This window comes from Patagioenas fasciata, chromosome 2, assembly GCF_037038585.1.
Source record: "Patagioenas fasciata isolate bPatFas1 chromosome 2, bPatFas1.hap1, whole genome shotgun sequence".
In the NCBI taxonomy this organism is placed as follows: Eukaryota; Metazoa; Chordata; class Aves; order Columbiformes; family Columbidae; genus Patagioenas; species Patagioenas fasciata.
In genome coordinates this window covers 78,874,936-78,893,178 of record NC_092521.1, presented here as the reverse complement: position 1 = coordinate 78,893,178, position 18,243 = coordinate 78,874,936, and the positions used below count along the sequence as shown (strand labels likewise).

The window sequence follows — 18,243 nt, the reverse complement described above, 5'->3', positions numbered from 1 at the left end:
AAACTAATATGGATACTTGGGAAGTGTAAGTGTAAATTATGCATCTAGGACAGTGGCTCCCATGAGATTCCACTTGTGTAGTTCCTTTCTGTATTATTGTACTGCATAGGGCCTACTAATTTTAGATTCTCACAACTCTGCCTCTATGAACTGACTAATTTGCAGACAACATCTTCTTGAATATTTCTGTTTAAATTGAGCTGTAGATTCAGCTGCAAAGACAGCAAAAACAAAGAAAAGCGTTTTATTTTGCCTCATCGGTCATGATTTACCTCCTCACTTTAAAGAGATATGCAGACCAAATTTTGTTGTGTTGAAGTAACTAAGCGTTGCATGAAAGTAGTTTCATTTAATTCATGATCTTATGCTATTAATTTATATTGGTGGCAGCAACAGTCAAAATTAAAACAATAACATGTTTGGTGCTTTTTTTTTTTTTTCTTTTTGGATAACACAAAGGAAGTTAAAAATTACATTCACTTCAGTGATGAAACAACCCTTCTAACCTCCCTTTCTCCCCGCATCTCCACCCCATTGGTTATAAAATTGCAACCTATAGTTATTAATCACTTGAGCCAATAACATTTATTTGTTCTTTGTTTAATTTGGTTTTACTTCATAAATAAAATATCTTGATGGCTCTTTCAGTACACCTCCCTTTAAATCTGTTTTGTAGTATAATATGCTACATATTCCAGGAGATCAGGGTAGATGTTAATCTTGCGTTCTTCACTAGAGGATTTCCTTACTTCAATAGTGCCTAATTCTCAGATGCTGAAAGAAGCATAGTATTTGTTGATATTTCAGAAGAACTTTGAAAAATAATTAGAAACAAATATAAATAGCTCAGGAAGTTGTATATGCTTACATTTCCCATCCTTGTAATTTCTAAACAACTAAAAATAGCAGCTGGGATGCAATATAAGCAATTCCAAATTCAGTGAAATAGTTCTCAAACTTTTCATATTGCTGTTCTGGTCTAATATGCTTCTTAAGCAGCTTTTGCAAAGTGATCATAGGTTTTATCTATTACTCACCAACTTCCTCCAAAGCAAAAACATCTTACCAACTTTTCTACTTACTGCTAATATTTTCTGAACAGCTGATGAAGTTGCAGCCATCTATTTTAAGTAGTTCTGCCATTTAATTTTTAGCACTTTGTTTTCTACCTACCTGTTTCTCGAAAGTCTTTCTTAAATATCATTCCCAGAGTTTATTTGCTCTGGGCAGTAAAAGGTAGAGTTTCAAAAGATTATGAAGGTGGAAGTATAGAAAATAATCACAGAAGCACAAAATAATAGTTGAGGTTGGAATCAACCTCTGGAAATTGTGTAGTTGAACACACCTCACCAAAAGCAGAGTGAACTAGAGTGAGTTGCTCAGGACTGTGTCCTGTTGAGTTTTGAGATGGAGACTCTGGAGAAAAATTGAGAAGCCTGTTCCAGTGTTTGACCACTCTCATAACAACAGCAATAAGTGTTCCTTCTTATGTTTAAATGGAATTAATTTGATTCCAATTTATGCCAAATTCTAGTTTGAATTTGGGGGAAGAATCTGCAAGTGTTTCTGCTGATGAGTGTATTTTATGTAGGAAATAAATTCATGGGATGTAAATGAGAAGCATTCTGCCACACAGATAAGAGAAAACTTCAGGTTAACTCAAAGAAGCAGATTACTACTTTGAGCTAAAAGCATCAAAGAACAAATACTGTTCTATGATCTTGAGAAATAGATAGTTTTAATTAGGTCTTGTTTATGCAGCACTATGGATACCGAGAAGCACAATAAAAACACTACACATGCCAGCAGACATCCCTCCCTGAAATTCTGACTTTTTTTCTGCAACTGCCACGTGTTTCTGGGGTATCCTGTATCACTGCTACGTACTAACGTACAGAATAAATCACGCTCGTCTTCAATACATATGGTATTATTTATTTACAGAGTTTTGTATACCTTAAACAGCCATTATAGTTTAAAAACATATTTGATAAGTATTTTTTTTTTTGCTGTTGAATAAAGTGCTTTTTTTTCTTCAGTATCCATGTTTAACATCCAGTAGGAATTATGTGTATTTGTGTAAGGTTTGACCTTGTGCTAGCCAAACCCTGCCCAACCTTTTGGATTACTAGAGTTGAATTTACTGAGACTTACATTGGGAACTAAATTTATTTTTTCACCGTGCTTTTTAACAGGGATTTTTGAAAAAACGTTCTTTCCAAGAAGCTGACATTCTACGTCAGCTGTATTCTTCGTCATTCCCAGACTTATATCGCTTTAGTGTTCAGTTTCTGCAATGCAAGACTGAAATGTTGGAAGCCTTTGTGATTATGCAGAGCATTAATATGCTGCAGGGCCTCATCCCACCCAAGGTAAGGTAGTGTGGATTTTTTGATATTTAAGTCAAGGTTATGTGGAGAGAATATTCTTTGAGTATGCAAATAAATGAAGAGGTACATTAAGAAGGAACACCTTATTTTTTTTCAGAAAATAATAGCTAGGATATACCCTCTTTCACATTTGGATTTGATGTTAAGCACTGACCTGTAGCATGCATTAGGCAACAGTTTTCTGTCAGTTTTTTTGGTTGTGTTATTATCAGATCATAACTAGAATTTAAACCGATCAAATTCTTTAATGGGTGATCAAAGCTGAAATTTATGGAATACTTCTGTATATCTTGTAGTCTATTTCATATTGATTCAGTCTATTCATTGATGAAGACATCAGTAAATTTAAACGTGACTCAAAGCTTTTAATCTGATATTACTAATGATTATCAAGTAGAATTTTCAGACTATTGAAAATAAAAACCTGACTTAATCCTTCAGGAGCAAGGAGGGGAATTGACTCCAAAATACTTGGAAAGGCTGTACATCTTCTCTCTCATGTGGAGTGTAGGAGCATTACTAGAACTGGAAGACAGATGCAAAATGGAGCACTGGCTTCGAAACCATGCAACAATAAAACTTGATCTTCCCCATATCCCAGAAGGCAGTGAAGATACCATGTTTAATTATTATGTGGCATCTGATGGTTAGTAACCCAGCTGGGCGGTATGGGATAATTTAAAATATGTGCTTCTTCTAGAAAATTGATTCAGAACTTTTTTTTGTGTGTGTGTGGTGGTGTTTTTTTTTTTTTTTTTTTTTTTTAGCATTCTTGTTCATTAGCAAATTTTGTTTTCCAGCTACACTGTACTGGTTATGTTGTATAAAACTTTTCCCCTGTTTCCTGTGAGAAATCAAAATGTGGATATATTGCTACAAAAAGCTGCATGGACTTTGTGTTGATAAATTGTCAAGGGAACAAAAATAGACAAGCCTTGTCCTTGTCATAATGTATGTATTAATAGGAAAGAGGAGTAAAGCTCTTAGATTCAGTTTGAGAGATTCTATTATTATATGTTTCTATAATTTTGTTCCGGATTTACAGAGTGCAATTAATGTGTGTGGGACAGAGGCACTGACTGATGAAACAACTCAATAGAAGATAAAAGTGGCAACAATGCCTTGTATTTCTAAACCACTAACTTAATTTCTTTCTTATTAGGTAAGTGGATGCACTGGAATACATGTGTTGAAGAGTATGTATATCCCAGCACCAGCACTCCAGAGTATGGGTCCATTCTTGTGCCTAATGTGGACAATGTGAGAATGGATTTCCTTATCAAAAACATTGCAAAACAGGGCAAGGTACTTTTTCTGTATTTCACATCTAAGTAGTGCTAACAATACATATGATAAAGTTTTTTGAAGTAGAACTGAACTACTATTTTATTGAAAAGAAGGAATTTTATTTTTTTAATGTAAAATGGTGATTCCAGGGGTTACATTCATGTAAATATGCTTGAAATCTTGAACACTCACTGTTTCTGGACTTTTTTGTCTTGCCCTCACCCATCCTTTCTGTAGTGGAAATATTAATAACTGTAATTATAGCTTTTGGGGAGGAGATGTCACGTAGGGCAGCAGAGTGCTAGACTCTGCTGGTGGGAACTCTGCCCACAAGGGACAGTTACAGGGTTTATGTACCTTTAGGTTATGCAACCTGTTCTTCACCAAAATTGTGTCAGATAAGCAGGATATAATAAATAACAACAGCAACTGAAATATTTCAGATACCGAGGTGCTAGACGTTATGTGCTTTTTTTTTGAATAATCACTTCCTTTTGCAAGTAATCCATTCCTTTCTTAGTTAAATCATGATGACTGACATGACCATTAATTGCAAATATTTTTAACTTCTGAGGCCTGCAAAAGTCTGAGACATTGACCGTTTTGCTTCCACACGTTCCTTGTTGAGGATTCACTTCAGATAAATTGTGTAGCTTCATTTCAGTTTAAAAGCTCAATGGAATTGCTGAGGCTTTGCCAAGACACCCAGCTCTTGCGTTTCATCTTATTTCAGTGTTGTCTTTGTCTAGGCTGTCCTGCTAATTGGTGAGCAAGGAACTGCAAAGACTGTTATCATCAAAGGTTTTATGTCAAAATATAACCCTGAAAGCCACATGGCTAAGAGTTTGAATTTTTCATCTGCAACTACCCCATTAATTTTCCAGGTATAGTCGTCATTAATTTTCTAATACAATGACTGGATTCAGAGATTGTTCTGAGGATTTGCCAGGAGGATGCTTCTGAAAGTGGTTTATCCAATTGAAAAATTGCAAAAACAAAAAAGGACCTGCTTAAAAGGACTAAGTGTCCTAGCACATGATTTCACAGTATCACAGTATGTTTGGGATTGGAAGGGACCTCAAAAGATCATCTAGTCCAATCCCCCTGCTGGAGCAGGAACGCCTAGGTGAGGTCGCACAGGAATGTGTCCAGGCGGGCTTTGAATGTCTCCAGGGAAGGAGACTCCACAACCTCCCTGGGTAGCCTGTTCCAGTGCTCTGTTACCCTCACTGAGAAGAAGTTCTTTCTCAAATTTAAGTGGAACCTCTTGTGTTCCAGCTTGATCCCATTGCCCCTTGTCCTATCATTGTTTGCCACTGAGAAGAGCCTGACTCCATCCTCGTGGCACTCACCCTTTATATATTTATAAACATTAATAAGGTCACCCCTCAGTCTCCTCTTCTCCAAACTAAAGAGCCCCAGCTCCCTCAGCCTTTCTTCATAAGGGAGGTGCTCCACTCCCTTAATCATCTTTGTTGCCCTACGCTGGACCCTCTCCAGCAGTTCCCTGTCCTTCTTGAACTGAGGGGCCCAGAACTGGACACAATATTCCAGATGGGGTCTCACCAGGGCGGAGTAGAGGGGAAGGAGGACCTCTCTCGATCTACTGACCACCCCCCTTGTAATACAGCCAAGGATGCCATTAGCCTTCCTGGCCACAAGGGCACAGTGCTGGCTCATGGTCATCCTGTTGTCCACCAGGACCCCCAGGTCCCTTTCCCCTACACTGCTCTCTAATAGGTCATGCCCCAACCTATACTGGAACTTGGGATTGTTCCTGCCCAGATGCAGGACTCTACACTTTCCCTTGTTAAATTCCATCAGGTTATCCCCCGCCCAACTCTCCAGCCTGTCCAGGTCCCGCTGGATGGCAGCACAGCCTTCTGGCGTGTCAGCCACTCCTCCCAGCTTAGTGTCATCAGCAAACTTGCCGATAGTACACTCAATTCCCTCATCTAAATCATTAATGAATATATTGAATAATATTGGCCCCAGTACTGACCCCTGAGGCACTCCACTAGATACTGGCCTCCAACTGGACTCCGCAAAAAGACATTTGAGAAAATCAACTTCTTCGATAGTTATTGAGCTGTTCTTGGACTATTACAATATTATGCATGTTATTTGCTTCATCATATTTAATGTTTTTATGTCCAATGTATGAGGACTCACTAATTGGGTAGAGCTGTCAGTGACTTCACTCAGATTTCATGAAAAGCCATGAATAAAATAAATGCTACCCATAACAATCTGTCATAAAAAGTGTGTTGTCTGCAATTTAAATTTTAGTAAATTAAATTGCTCATTAAAAAAGTTACACGTGCAGCACAACTGCACTAAATAAAATTATGAATACTTAAGTCCTGAACTGCACTGCCTATCCAAATTTCTACTGAACTACTTTGAATTATTTCAAGTTTCTTTAGCCTGATGGCAATATATATGTGAAATATTTTTAATACAGTTTAGTATGCCAAGCTGAAGCACTATTTGTGCTGTAATCAGAAATGTTGTCTCTAGGCTTGATGCATCATCTATCAACTGACACCATAGCATGGTAGAAACTGTTAACATGTTTAATATACAAGTATGTAATTTTCATCTTATTTTCATTAGTATTTTTCCTTGTATTAATTAGACTATAGGAACAAAAAATAGTGACAACTTTATTAGATTATAGTGTGTTGACCATCAAGACATCCGAAATAGGTGTGCAAGTCTAACAGTTAGGTCTCTGATTACAATCTAGACCAAAGCATTGTCTGTTACATGTGCTTTTAAATTACCCTGGCTTTCTGAAATCTTGGTCTAACTGATGCCACTTGTGTAAGAAGACTTTACAGGCTACCATACGGGAACCTAATCACAATGTAGAAATGTAGGTACCCCAAGAGGGACATGGATCTGTTGGAGCAAGCCCAGAGGAGGGCAACAAAGATGATCAGGGGCTGGAGCACCTCTCCTGTGAGGACAGGCTGAAAGAGTTGAGGTTGTTCAGTCTGAAGAAGAAAAAGCTCCAGGGAGACCTTATAGCAGCCTTCCAGTACTTAAAACGGACCTACAAGAATGCTGGAGAGGGACTTTTTACAAGGGCATGTAGTGACAGAAAAAGGGGAAATGGCTTCAAACTGAAAGATGGTAGAGTTAGATTAGATATAAGCATAAAATTCTTCACAATGAGGATGGTGAGTCACTGGAAGTCACTGGTGGTGAGTCCTTTCCCAGAGAAGTTGTGGTTGTCTCATGCCTGGAACTGTTTCAGACCAGGTTGTATGGGGCTTTGAGCAACCTGGTCTAGTGGAAGGTGTCTTTGCCCAAGGCAGGTGGGTTGTAACTAGATGATCTTTAATGTTCTTTCCAAGGCAAAGCAATCTGTGGTTCTATGGTGTTTAGATATGCACTAAAGAATAACTATCCATGGTTAAGTGGGCTTTCACTTGGTGTAGAATAAATAATAACTGGACCTTAAGAAGTACAGTGCAATGGAAAGATGATGTGAAGAAAAGTAGTGGTAAGTCTACTATTAAGCAAAGTTATTTCATCAAGTCTATGTAGGTATATGTGTGAATTTAATTATCACTGTACGCTTTTACAAAGTATGTTGATGTCTGCTGGAAAGGTCTTCAATAATTACATCATTCAGATCTGGCAGATTATCAGTTTAATCTTTAATGCTTGTAGCCTTCAGTTTTGCTGCTGAATGAATAAAATGAAAGAAAAATTTGAAAAGGTTTCAAAATTATGAAACTTCTAGGCACAGCTGTCTACACTAAACATTCTGATACCAATCTAATGCTGTATACCATGAAATTTCAGACATTCTAGTTGAACTAGTGCAATGGCCTCTGGCAGATGTGTTGTCTAAACCTTCCTTAGTAAAATTCTGTGTCACAAAACCATCAAGATGTTTAAATGATTGAATCATGTATGAAAGGAAGTGCTTTTTGTAACTATGCTAATAATTGCTTTTTAACAGCGTACAATAGAAAGTTATGTGGAAAAGCGCATGGGTACAACTTATGGTCCTCCTGCAGGCAAAAAGATGACAGTCTTCATTGATGATGTGAATATGCCCATAATAAATGAATGGGGAGATCAGGTTAGTTTGTAAAAGTGAAAAGAAGGCAAAAGATACTATTTCCCCCTCCCTTCCCCTCCCTCTCCCTCCCTTCTTCCCTCTTTCCTTTCTCCCTCCCTCTGTCCTTCCTTCCTGGATTTTTGTCCATAGATATTACCGATGAGAAGGACAATCTAAATATGCTTATGATTAGCAGTGCATTTTTCTCCTGAAAGTAAGAAGCAGGGGTTTGGGGGAGAAAATAATGGTATACTCTTCATTAGATCTTTCAAGTACATAAATATGTTTTGTATTTCATTTATTTGTGTGTATAGTATTCTGTTATATATCATCTGGTTGTTTTACAGGTCACTAATGAGATAGTTAGGCAGCTGATGGAACAGAATGGACTATATAACCTGGAAAAGCCCGGTGAATTTACCAACATTGTGGACATTCAATTTTTGGCTGCCATGATCCACCCTGGAGGAGGTCGCAATGACATTCCACAGAGGCTCAAGAGACAATTTTCTGTGTTCAACTGTACTCTGCCTTCTAATTCTTCAATTGACAAAATTTTTGGTAAAGGGAAATCAGCTTTGTGTCCCTCCTGTTTTTGAAAATTGTGGTTGATTGTTATTTATCCTTCTATTTGTAAACAATATGCTTAAGATTGAGGCTTAATTCCCCTCTGGTTTGATTACCAGCACCTTTCCCTTCAGTAATCACTCCCGATTTGCAACTTCATCAGTCTAAATTTCTTCATCTATTGCTATGCTAAGCATTAGAAAGAATGGCATGAAGGCCATTCCTAGCATTCCTAGTTTTAGTGACAGTACTAGAGAGTTATTAAGGTGCTACTAATGCTGAGAATGAGTGACTAATGACTAGACTTTCACAAAAGACAAGATCATGTTAGTCTCAGAGAATACATTAGCTATTCAAAGGTGGTGGAAGATATTTTGGCAGACAAAAGAACATTTTTAATGGACAGTTAATTAAGAGCTAAATCCAGTGGCAGAATGGTGTTAAAACCAGTTAAACCATGATTTAAATAAAGACCGGAGAGCCATTTCAACAAATTAGGAGAGGTTTTGGGGATTTAAAAAAAGAAATTAGGAAGACTATAGCTCCTGATGCTATGCTAGTATATCTTAGAGAAATCTTTCTTTTAGCTGCTTTTTTTTTTTTTTTTTTCTTCCCACAGGTGTAATTGGAGAAGGGCACTACTGTAGTGAGCGAGGATTTTCAGAAGATGTGAAGAAAACAGTAGCCAAATTAGTTCCACTGACTCGCAGGCTGTGGCAGATTACCAAGCTAAAAATGTTGCCCACACCAGCCAAGTTCCATTATGTCTTCAACCTTCGAGACCTCTCAAGGATTTGGCAAGGAATGCTGAACAGTACTTCAGAAGTGATCAATGAACCAAAGGTAAGTGCAGCACATCAGTGGCTTTGTTATAATTTGTGTCTAATTAGTGTAGCAAAGAGGATGAACAGTCTAACTTCTTAGCATTTGAGTTTGCTTTAGAAAAACTATAACTTCTGATTAAAAAAGTTTTTCAGTGTTGTTTTTTTTGAGGCAACGATGCTTTAGTCCAAATTTTACAGTGACAACAGAAATGACAATTTTGTTTCATATCTATAACAAAAAATACTTCTTTTGATGGAAGAGAGTTTGCTTCTATCTACTGTCAGTTCTATTACTGACAAATGGTAGTTTGTTTGAAAGTAGCAATCAAAGAAATATATGAGAATGAATGAACTTATTTTAACCCAATCAAAATGCATATACATTGATTAAAAAAATAAGCTGTTATCCTCTCTCCGCATGCGTCTTGCAGCTTTCAGTCACTGACTAACATCTACCCAACATTTTTCTGGCTTATGGCTTAAAAGGAAGAAGTAGTAATGAGTCATAGTGATTTGTTTTGTTTGGGTTTTTTTTTTTTTTTTTTTTTTCCATAATGCACCTTTCTTCCAGAAGAGCTCAATACTTTATGTGCCATTTCTATTTTAATTATTTTAAGGAAAAGCCATTTAGTGTTTAGAGCACTGAAACATTAAGTGCTGGAAAAGCAATCTTTATGGTAATCTTGGAGAATTTGTTATACATTTGGGTTATATAATAACTTCATGTTTAATGTACTTTCCTGCTTGTTGAATGAGCTTCTGAATTCTGCTACATTTAAATTTTAAATTTTAGAACTGATTTTAATTTCTTAAGCTAAAACAGCACTAAGATAATTTTATGTATATATATTGCCAATTAATATCTTTTGCAGTATAACAAATAATTGCTCAAAATCTGATTGTAAAAGTTTGCATATTAGTTCTTGGACTTGACATAGTATGTGCCATTTGTATGAAGCGATGTAGGCTCAAATAATAGGTTTTCAAGGAGTACTTTCTTTTTTTCTTTTTTTTTTTTTTTAATTACTGTATAGTAATAGTGTAGGATTACACCCACTGTTTCTAGTATTAAGAACCTGGCAGGTTTTTCTTCTGCATCCTATGACCAAACCGAAGGACTTTAAAGGTATATTGAATTTAGGGAAGTGACAATATACACACTTATACTTTAGTGTTTTTTTTTTTTTTCCTCTAACTACTTTGGATACAGTATTGGGAGTGACATCTGTGTTTGGCATGAAATTATTCAGCCATGATGCTATTAATTCCACCCACTTTCTACTTAATGACCAGTTAAAAGAGTTGTTTATTATGGTATAAACATGTGTTAACAGGTATGGATATGGTTTTAGGACTTCCCTAGCCCTAATTATTTCCCTAGTAAAATGCTCATTTGTTAAATATGCTCTGGTTTAGAATACTGGGTTAAGGCTGCTTACACAGTTAACTGAATGTAAACTTAAAATGCTGTTGGGCAGAATGAGAAGATCAAGGTAACTCTCCTGAAGAAACCTCAAAATTATTTTTAGTGTTAACATGATTTTAAAATAAATAAATAAAAGCATGGCAAGCCTAATCTGACTGAAATGTTTTATTTATTTTTTTAAAATAGGTATTGATAAAACTGTGGAAACATGAATGTAAGTGTGTTATTGCTGATCGTTTCACAACTTCAGAAGATGGAAATTGGTTTAACGCAGCTGTGGCAAAACTCGTTGAAGAGGAATTTGGAGAAACAAAAGTTTTGCTGGATCCTGAAATTGATGCATTCTTTGTTGACTTCTTAAGGGATACACCTGAAAAAACTGGTAAAAATGAACTCTAATAACTGGGAGGTGGCAAGAATAGGGTATGAGGATATGATTAAAAATGCTAATAGAAAGGCGTCTTAAAAATGCACAGTAAGTTTCTGCATTAAAGGTGGCTGTTCAGTCCACTGACTTTGAAGGTAGTCTGTGTTACAAACTGTGGCATAGCTTTATATTCATGGGATTTTTAAGTCCACATTTATATCCAGGTTATCTGTATAGAAAAGTCTTGCTTCCATTTCCATCAATATGACAGACAAAACTGCCAAATATTGACCATTAGTCTGTATCATTCTAAAATGATGAAAAAAGTGTAGTATGAACAACTCGAAGTGATGGGATTGCAATACTAGGTAAAGGACAGCATCCTAACTAGCATCCCCTAGAAATCTGGTAAAAGAATAGTGTCTCTGGGCTGATCCACTGATCCTTAGGAAACACCCAGTATATGATTTTGGAACAAATGAATAGTATTTCAAAATCTCCTGAATGCTAGTAAAATCTCTTGAATTATCTGTATGGATTATAACAACAAATTTGTGTCCTTTAAATAAAAACAATGTGTCGCTGACCTTGGTGAATGATCTGGGAATATTTGCTAGATGATGCAAAAGAACAGAAACCAGTTCTTTGGGCTTTGGGGAAGGTCATTATTTAAGCCATTGGATGATTCAATTATCTGTGTTCACACCACTGTAATCATAGAATCATAGAATCTCCTGAGTTGGAAGGGACCCACAAGGATCACTGAGTCCAAGTCCTGTTCCTGCATATGCCAGCTCCAGAGTTCACACCATGTGTCTGAGGGTGTTGTCCAATTGCTTCTTGAGTATTGTCAGGCTTGGGGCCATGACTGCCTCCCTGGGGAGCCTGTTCCAGTGCTCCACCATCCTCTGCATGAAGAACCTTTTCCTAATATCCAACCTAAACCTCCCTTGGCACATCTTCCTGCCATTCCCTCAGGTTCTGTCGTTGGTCACCAGAGAGAAGAGATCGGTGCCTGCCGCTCCTCCTCCACTTGTGAGGAAGCTGTAGCCATGCTGAGGTCTGACCTTAGTCTCCTTCTCTCCAGGCTGAACAAACCCAGTGACTTTAGTCGCTGCTCATATGGCGTCTTCTCCAAACCCTTCACCAGCTTTGTAGCTCTCTTCTGGACAATTTCTAGTAGCCTCCATTGCCTGGGTGGCAATGCTGTGCTTGGTGCACCCCAGGACATGGTTTGCCCTCTTGGCTGCCAGGGCACACTGTTGGCTCATATTCAACTTGCCATTGACCAGAACCTCCAGATACATCTATGCTGAGATGTTTTCCAGCATCTCATTCCCCAGTCTGTATGTACGGCCAGGGTTACCATGTCCCATGTGCAAAATCCAGTACTTGCCCTTGTTAAACTTCATGTGGTTGTTGATTGCCCAGTTCTCCAATTTGTCCAGACCCCTCTGCAGGGCCTCTCTACCCTTGAGAGTATCAACAACTCCTCCCAATTTTGTGTCACAGGTGAACTTAGCATTCCCTCAAGTCCTGAGTCTAAGTCATTTATGAAGACATTGAAGAGTGATGGCCTTAAGATGGATCCCTGTGGAACCTCGCTAGTGATTGGTTGCCAGCCCAAAATAACCCCACTCACTAGAACCCTTTGAGCCTGACTCGTCAGCCAATTGCTCACCCACTGTATTGTGTGTTTATCCAGCTATATGCTGGACATCTTGTCCAGGAGGATGCTGTGAAAGACAGTATCAAAGGCTTTACTGAAATCCAAAAAGATCACAATGTCAGGCTTCCCTTGGTCAGCTAGGTGGGTAACCTTGTCATAGACAGAAGTTAAATTTGTTAAGCAGGACTTTCCCTCATGAACCTGTGCTGGCTGGGACCAATGACTGTTATCATTACGATGTTTTTCAATATGTCCCAGAACAATCTTCTCCAATCTTCTCCTTTGTCAGTCATTTAAACTGCTGAGGTTTTGTTACTTGTTTTTTGTTTTAGGTGAAAAATCAGATGAAGTCAATTTAGATATGCCGAAAATCTATGAGCCAATTCACTCCTTTCATCAGCTACGGAATCGTTTAAATATGTTTTTGCAAAGGTACAATGAGAACGTTCATGGTACTGGAATGGACATGGTTTTCTTTGAGGATGCTATGATTCATTTGGTCAAGGTATATTCTTACTGGATTGCCTATTGTTGTTGTTCATTTGCCCTCAGCACCTATAAATGGAGGTATGCATTAATCAAAATAAATTACTTCTAAAGCTGAAGCAGGTAATTTATTGCTAGCAAATATTTTGTTTATCACTCTGTGACTAGATATTAAAACTCCACGTTTCTGAAAATTCACCAAATGAAACTGTTCTTTTGTATATGTATTTTATGTCTGGTGGGATCATGGTCTTAACTATCCTGTTTCCTTGAAAATAAGACAAGCCCCAAAAATAAGCCCTAGCATGATTTTTCAGGATTTTTGAGGATGCTAGAAATATAAGCCCTGCTCCAAAAATAAGCCCTGGTTACGGTTCATAAAAAAGGTCAATTTAAATAGTGTCCAGGCAGCTATGCATGTAAAGAAGTAAGCATCATTTGGAGCAAAAATTGTATAAGACCCTGTCTTATTTTTGGGTAAACAAGGTATTCTAACTCTATTTCAGCCTTTCTTCTTGTTTATTCTTCTGAGAGCCCTGCTTTCTTGGTCATGAGTAAAATGAAATTCAGGTTAGGACATCATTGCTTGCTTATGAAGGAGTAGGCACAACAGAGAAGGAATAAACAGTACAAATTTCCTTTGTAGATCCACAGTATGCTCATGTCTTTTAAAATTAATTTGAATATGGATTGAAGCTCACCATAATTTTTAGCACAGCACATTTCAATATAATTGTCCACTCAGAATAGGCTTTATACAAAGGAGAAGCATTTAAAAAACAAACAGTCCCCCCACCCTCCAACCAAAAAAACACCCAACAAACCCGAAACAAAAATGCCCACTAAATCCCCAATTGTTTCTCAGTTGCACAGTGAGATTATCTGTATTTCTTCTCATAAATTATTAAGAACTGCATATTGGATTGTACTGTCCTAATAAATAATACAATAAATACCAAAACAATAGAAATTTAATAATAATTTACAAACACTTTGCATCCACAGTTTTCAAAATTTTGGGGTGGTTTCTTGTCATTTCACAGAATTAGTCCCTTACTTTTAAGGTCTTCTCTGCAAAATGGATAATGTTCTGCTATGGATTTCTTTAGGACAATTGTTATAATCACACAAGCTTCTGGTTTATTTCTAGTAAAAAAAAATATCTATATTAATTCAGGATCAAGCAAATTTTTGTTTTTCATTCCTTTCCACTGAAGAGCCGCTTCTCATCAGGGATCTCTTCTTTGGGTAGCTAGATGATAAATACCTGAAACCTTACCTTAACTTTCACTTGGATAAAATGTATAGTGCTTCTCTGATCCCATATTCTTGAAAGCAGCGTTTACAGCTGAGTATATCTGAGCTTTATGTATTAGTTGGACTTGAGACAGATTCTAAGAGAAAGCTAGGTAAGCACAGTTCAGGTAATGCCTAATCTGAGATGATATAGTATGACTTCAATGAGTTAAAGCTGAGGAATATCTTAAACAGAGAACAAAGCTTCCAATTCACAGCTTCTGTGCCTCTGCCTGGAAAAGATCTAGTTGCCATAAGTGATTAGTAACATTCCAAGGGTGGTGTGCAAATCTATTTTTCTTTCTCTGGCTAAATACTAAGTATGATTAGAGGAAACTTTCATACTTTATCTTTGCTTCTGAATCTTTAACCTATGAAAACCAGAAAGTACATTGCATGCAATACATAAAAATGCATTGGCTTAAAACTGCAGGAAATTGACATGACTATTTTTAATAACTTTAAAAAAAGTATGTTAGAGGAAAGGCAAGTAAATAGGTATTGTAGGCTGCTTATCGGCATGATGGAATTCTAGGAGCATCAGTAGGATATTCAAGATAATAAAGAGAAAAGGAACCAATACTCTGGGTCACTGCTTGTGCAGAGGAGACCAGCTGCTAGCCAGCTGCTTATTATTACCTTGCCTTTGAGAGACAAGTGGCTCCATGCTGTTCTGGAAATTAATGTAGGCTCTTCTGTGTGCCAAGAGTATCTGTTCATATGCAACTGATGGGGTGCAGAACTAGGTTCTCTCCTGTGCTTAAAGGCATGTTTTCTCAGCATCAGGTAACACCTTCTGCCTGTTTCTAGATTTCTTGGCATTGTTTTTTTGGCTGTGGATGAAGAGACAGGTGCTGCATGCAGTTCACAGTGCTGGAATTTTTATTTGCTCTGAATTGCAAAAGGTCTATTTACATTGCACTGTCCTGAATTGAAGGGAAATGTGTAGTAGTAGGTAACTACTGGCTTTTGCTTTAAAAAATAAATAATTAAATGAGCAAGAAAGGAAAATTTGTCTGGGAGATCTTTCACTGGGACCAAATATTCATACTTAGACTGTGCATTTTTATAAGAAAGTAAACAAGAAGCTTAAAAAGTTTGATTATAAAGCCAGTATTATTACCCGATGCACAGAATACTGGAGACTGTCCTGAATTTAACGCACTTTGGACAACTTGTCTTTCTGGTCACAATTAAGGGGCCTGGAGAGATGACTTTTACTGAAGTTGTCCAGAGAGTATGATATTGGGGAAATTATTATTTCCTTCCTAGTTTTAATAATCTGCCATGTTATTATAGCACTTCACTAACAAATCACAGCTGAGATCCACTTGTGCTTTGTCAAAGCGTGAGTTGCATTTCTACTGATAATTAAAAGTTTGCAGCAATGGAATCAAGTGGTTGCTATAATATTGGAAAGTTTAACGAAAATATTGCAAAGTGCAAATGTTTATAGAAGATGTTAATAGTAATATAGAATTCCTTAATTAAACCTTAAAATTCTTGTTTGTTCTGCATTTGTAATATAACTTTTTTTACTACAATAACATAGGATTTTTGGGTGTATAACTCTTACACATTGTAGCAATAAATAACTCTGATCTTATACAGATTTCTCGGGTGATTCGGACTCCCCGTGGAAATGCCCTTTTAGTTGGAGTTGGTGGCTCAGGAAAGCAGAGCTTGACAAGGTTGGCATCTTTCATAGCTGGCTATGATACGTTCCAGATAACGTTAACAAGGTGAGCATTAATTAAAATTTAAGTAAATAAGTGCTTTTTGTTTGAACTCTTCCTATTAATAAAACAGTCTTCCAGTCTCTGCAGTGGGAGAAAGAATAAGCTTAACATAGGCTGAGCGCTGTTGCATAGACTGGAAAGACATGAAAATCCGTTGAGACTTAGTAAATGTACTTGATTTTCTACAATAAGCCAGAGCTTTTTCCATATTGGGAGTAGTAAACTCTTTTTTGTGTATCACAGAATGAGAAGGAATATTGGCAATGTCAAATTATCTTTACTCTGTCTTCACATAGTATATCAAGTTGTACTGAATGTATTTGTAGGTAGTAACTATCCATAATGCCTTTAGGAGTTTATCTTGTATTTGAAATAATGCCTGTGTGAGGAGGTGTAATCATCATCCCGGCCCATTAGTTTGGTAGGCCTTATGTATATCAGTATTTTGACAGACTTTTCCAAGTGTATCTTGCCTTATTTCATATCCTTCAACCTAATGTGGTTTCTTTTGGAATAACTCACAAAAGATACAAAAAAAAAATTATGAATCCTTCTCTAAGTATTTTGGTATGAGTGCCTCCCAAAACATCTGCAGGAGAAATTGTGATCAGGAAATATTTTTAGCACTTAAATAAGATGTCATTGAAGCTAAATAATTTTAATTCTTTTGCAGCTGTGTTGGCTGCAGAAGAAATTGTAGACTCACATGTGGGAATACGTCTTGGTGAGGATCTCATCAGAGGACCTATCTGAAATAGGAATGACTTCAGGAGAGATTATAGTGTAGTTGACAAAACAAGCAGTAACAAATTGCTGGATATCATTCACGAAGAATTACGAAACCACTAGAGGGTGAAATATTGAATTAGGAAAATAGGAAAATAGTGTGCAACTTCCCACTTGAAGTTTCCCTGACACCTGAGGACCATAAGAAAACCTATATAAAGCCCATGGCTAAAAAAAAAAAAAAAAAAAAGAGTCCAGAAAAGATCCTGGGAACCCTTATACTTGCTTTATACCTGAAGGCTTGTAAACTTCGTGTGCACACCAGATGAATTAGAGAAACTGTCATGAAGAATGGACTGAGTAAGGATTTGAATAAACGTGATTTTAGGAAAAAAGCATCAAAGATTCTGATAAAACATAATCCTGCCTTACAAACCCCTTGGAGTCCTTCAAGTTTGTCAGCAAGCAAGTGTAGAAGTGTGATCTGCTTGATGTTCTTGCATCTAGCACATGACAAAATCCTGTGAGACAACATCTCTCTGTCTTTTCACTTTTTCTAGCAAAAGATAAATAAATAGCATGATAAGACTTCTTTTTTTTTTTTTTTTAATTGATATGGGAAGTGAAAAGAGAGCAGTAAAAAGTACAAATTAGGTATTTAATGTCAGACTTTGAAATGAACTTTGTTTTTCCTCCTAAACTAGAAGAAAATTCTTGGACTTTGGCAATTTTTTGCCTTGAATACCAAGAGATTGTTTCTTAAAGTTACTTTTTTTTTTTGTTTATTTATTTTTTTTTTTGTAGATCGTACAACAATTTGAACTTGATGGAAGATCTGAAATCCTTGTACAGAACAGCAGGACTGCAAGGCATAGGCATCTGTTTTCTTTTTACAGACAACGAGATCAAAGATGAGTCTTTCTTAGAGTACCTGAACAATGTTTTATCATCAGGAGAGGTAAGATTCCTTCTCATTATATCTTTTTTTTCTTTTTAAGTTTTATAATACTGAAATAAAATAACCAAATTTATTTGAATATTTTTTGTGTGTCAATGGATACACTTTCACAAACTAAAACTCCAGTGCTTTTTATCATTACAGTATGAAATGGAAACAATCCATTATACTGCTTTATTATTGTAAAATTAAGAGTGAGCATCATCATTCAATATAGAGAAATTATCTAAGTCATAGCCTTTTAAATGTGTTGACAATCTGTCAGGGGCATGAGGAATAGCCTGAGACTTGGGGAACATAACTGAAGTTTAACAAAACTGTCTGTTAAATTAGATATTAGTGTAGAATTAGTTTTTGTATGGTAAATTTATGTCCAGAATGAATGGGATGGCTTTTACTCTGTGTTGTTTTTCTTTTTTTTTTGTTTGTT

At 36.7% G+C, this 18,243-nt stretch overlaps 1 protein-coding gene across 5 annotated transcripts in view; it reads left to right on the top strand.

Moving 5' to 3' along the window:
- Positions 1-18,243, top strand: part of DNAH5 (dynein axonemal heavy chain 5) — a 147,017-nt gene that overhangs the window by 92,187 nt on the left and 36,587 nt on the right. For 4 of the 5 annotated variants that reach the window (XM_071804482.1, XM_071804481.1, XM_071804479.1 and 1 more), the window contains 11 exons: positions 2,196-2,372; positions 2,832-3,036; positions 3,553-3,695; positions 4,427-4,561; positions 7,654-7,776; positions 8,103-8,316; positions 8,942-9,165; positions 10,759-10,954; positions 12,941-13,113; positions 16,002-16,132; positions 17,660-17,813. In XM_071804482.1, the coding sequence (XP_071660583.1) occupies positions 2,196-2,372; positions 2,832-3,036; positions 3,553-3,695; positions 4,427-4,561; positions 7,654-7,776; positions 8,103-8,316; positions 8,942-9,165; positions 10,759-10,954; positions 12,941-13,113; positions 16,002-16,132; positions 17,660-17,813 (1,875 nt within the window). The remainder of the gene's footprint in view (positions 1-2,195; positions 2,373-2,831; positions 3,037-3,552; positions 3,696-4,426; positions 4,562-7,653; positions 7,777-8,102; positions 8,317-8,941; positions 9,166-10,758; positions 10,955-12,940; positions 13,114-16,001; positions 16,133-17,659; positions 17,814-18,243) is intronic. The other variant, XM_071804480.1, reaches the window with a different exon arrangement.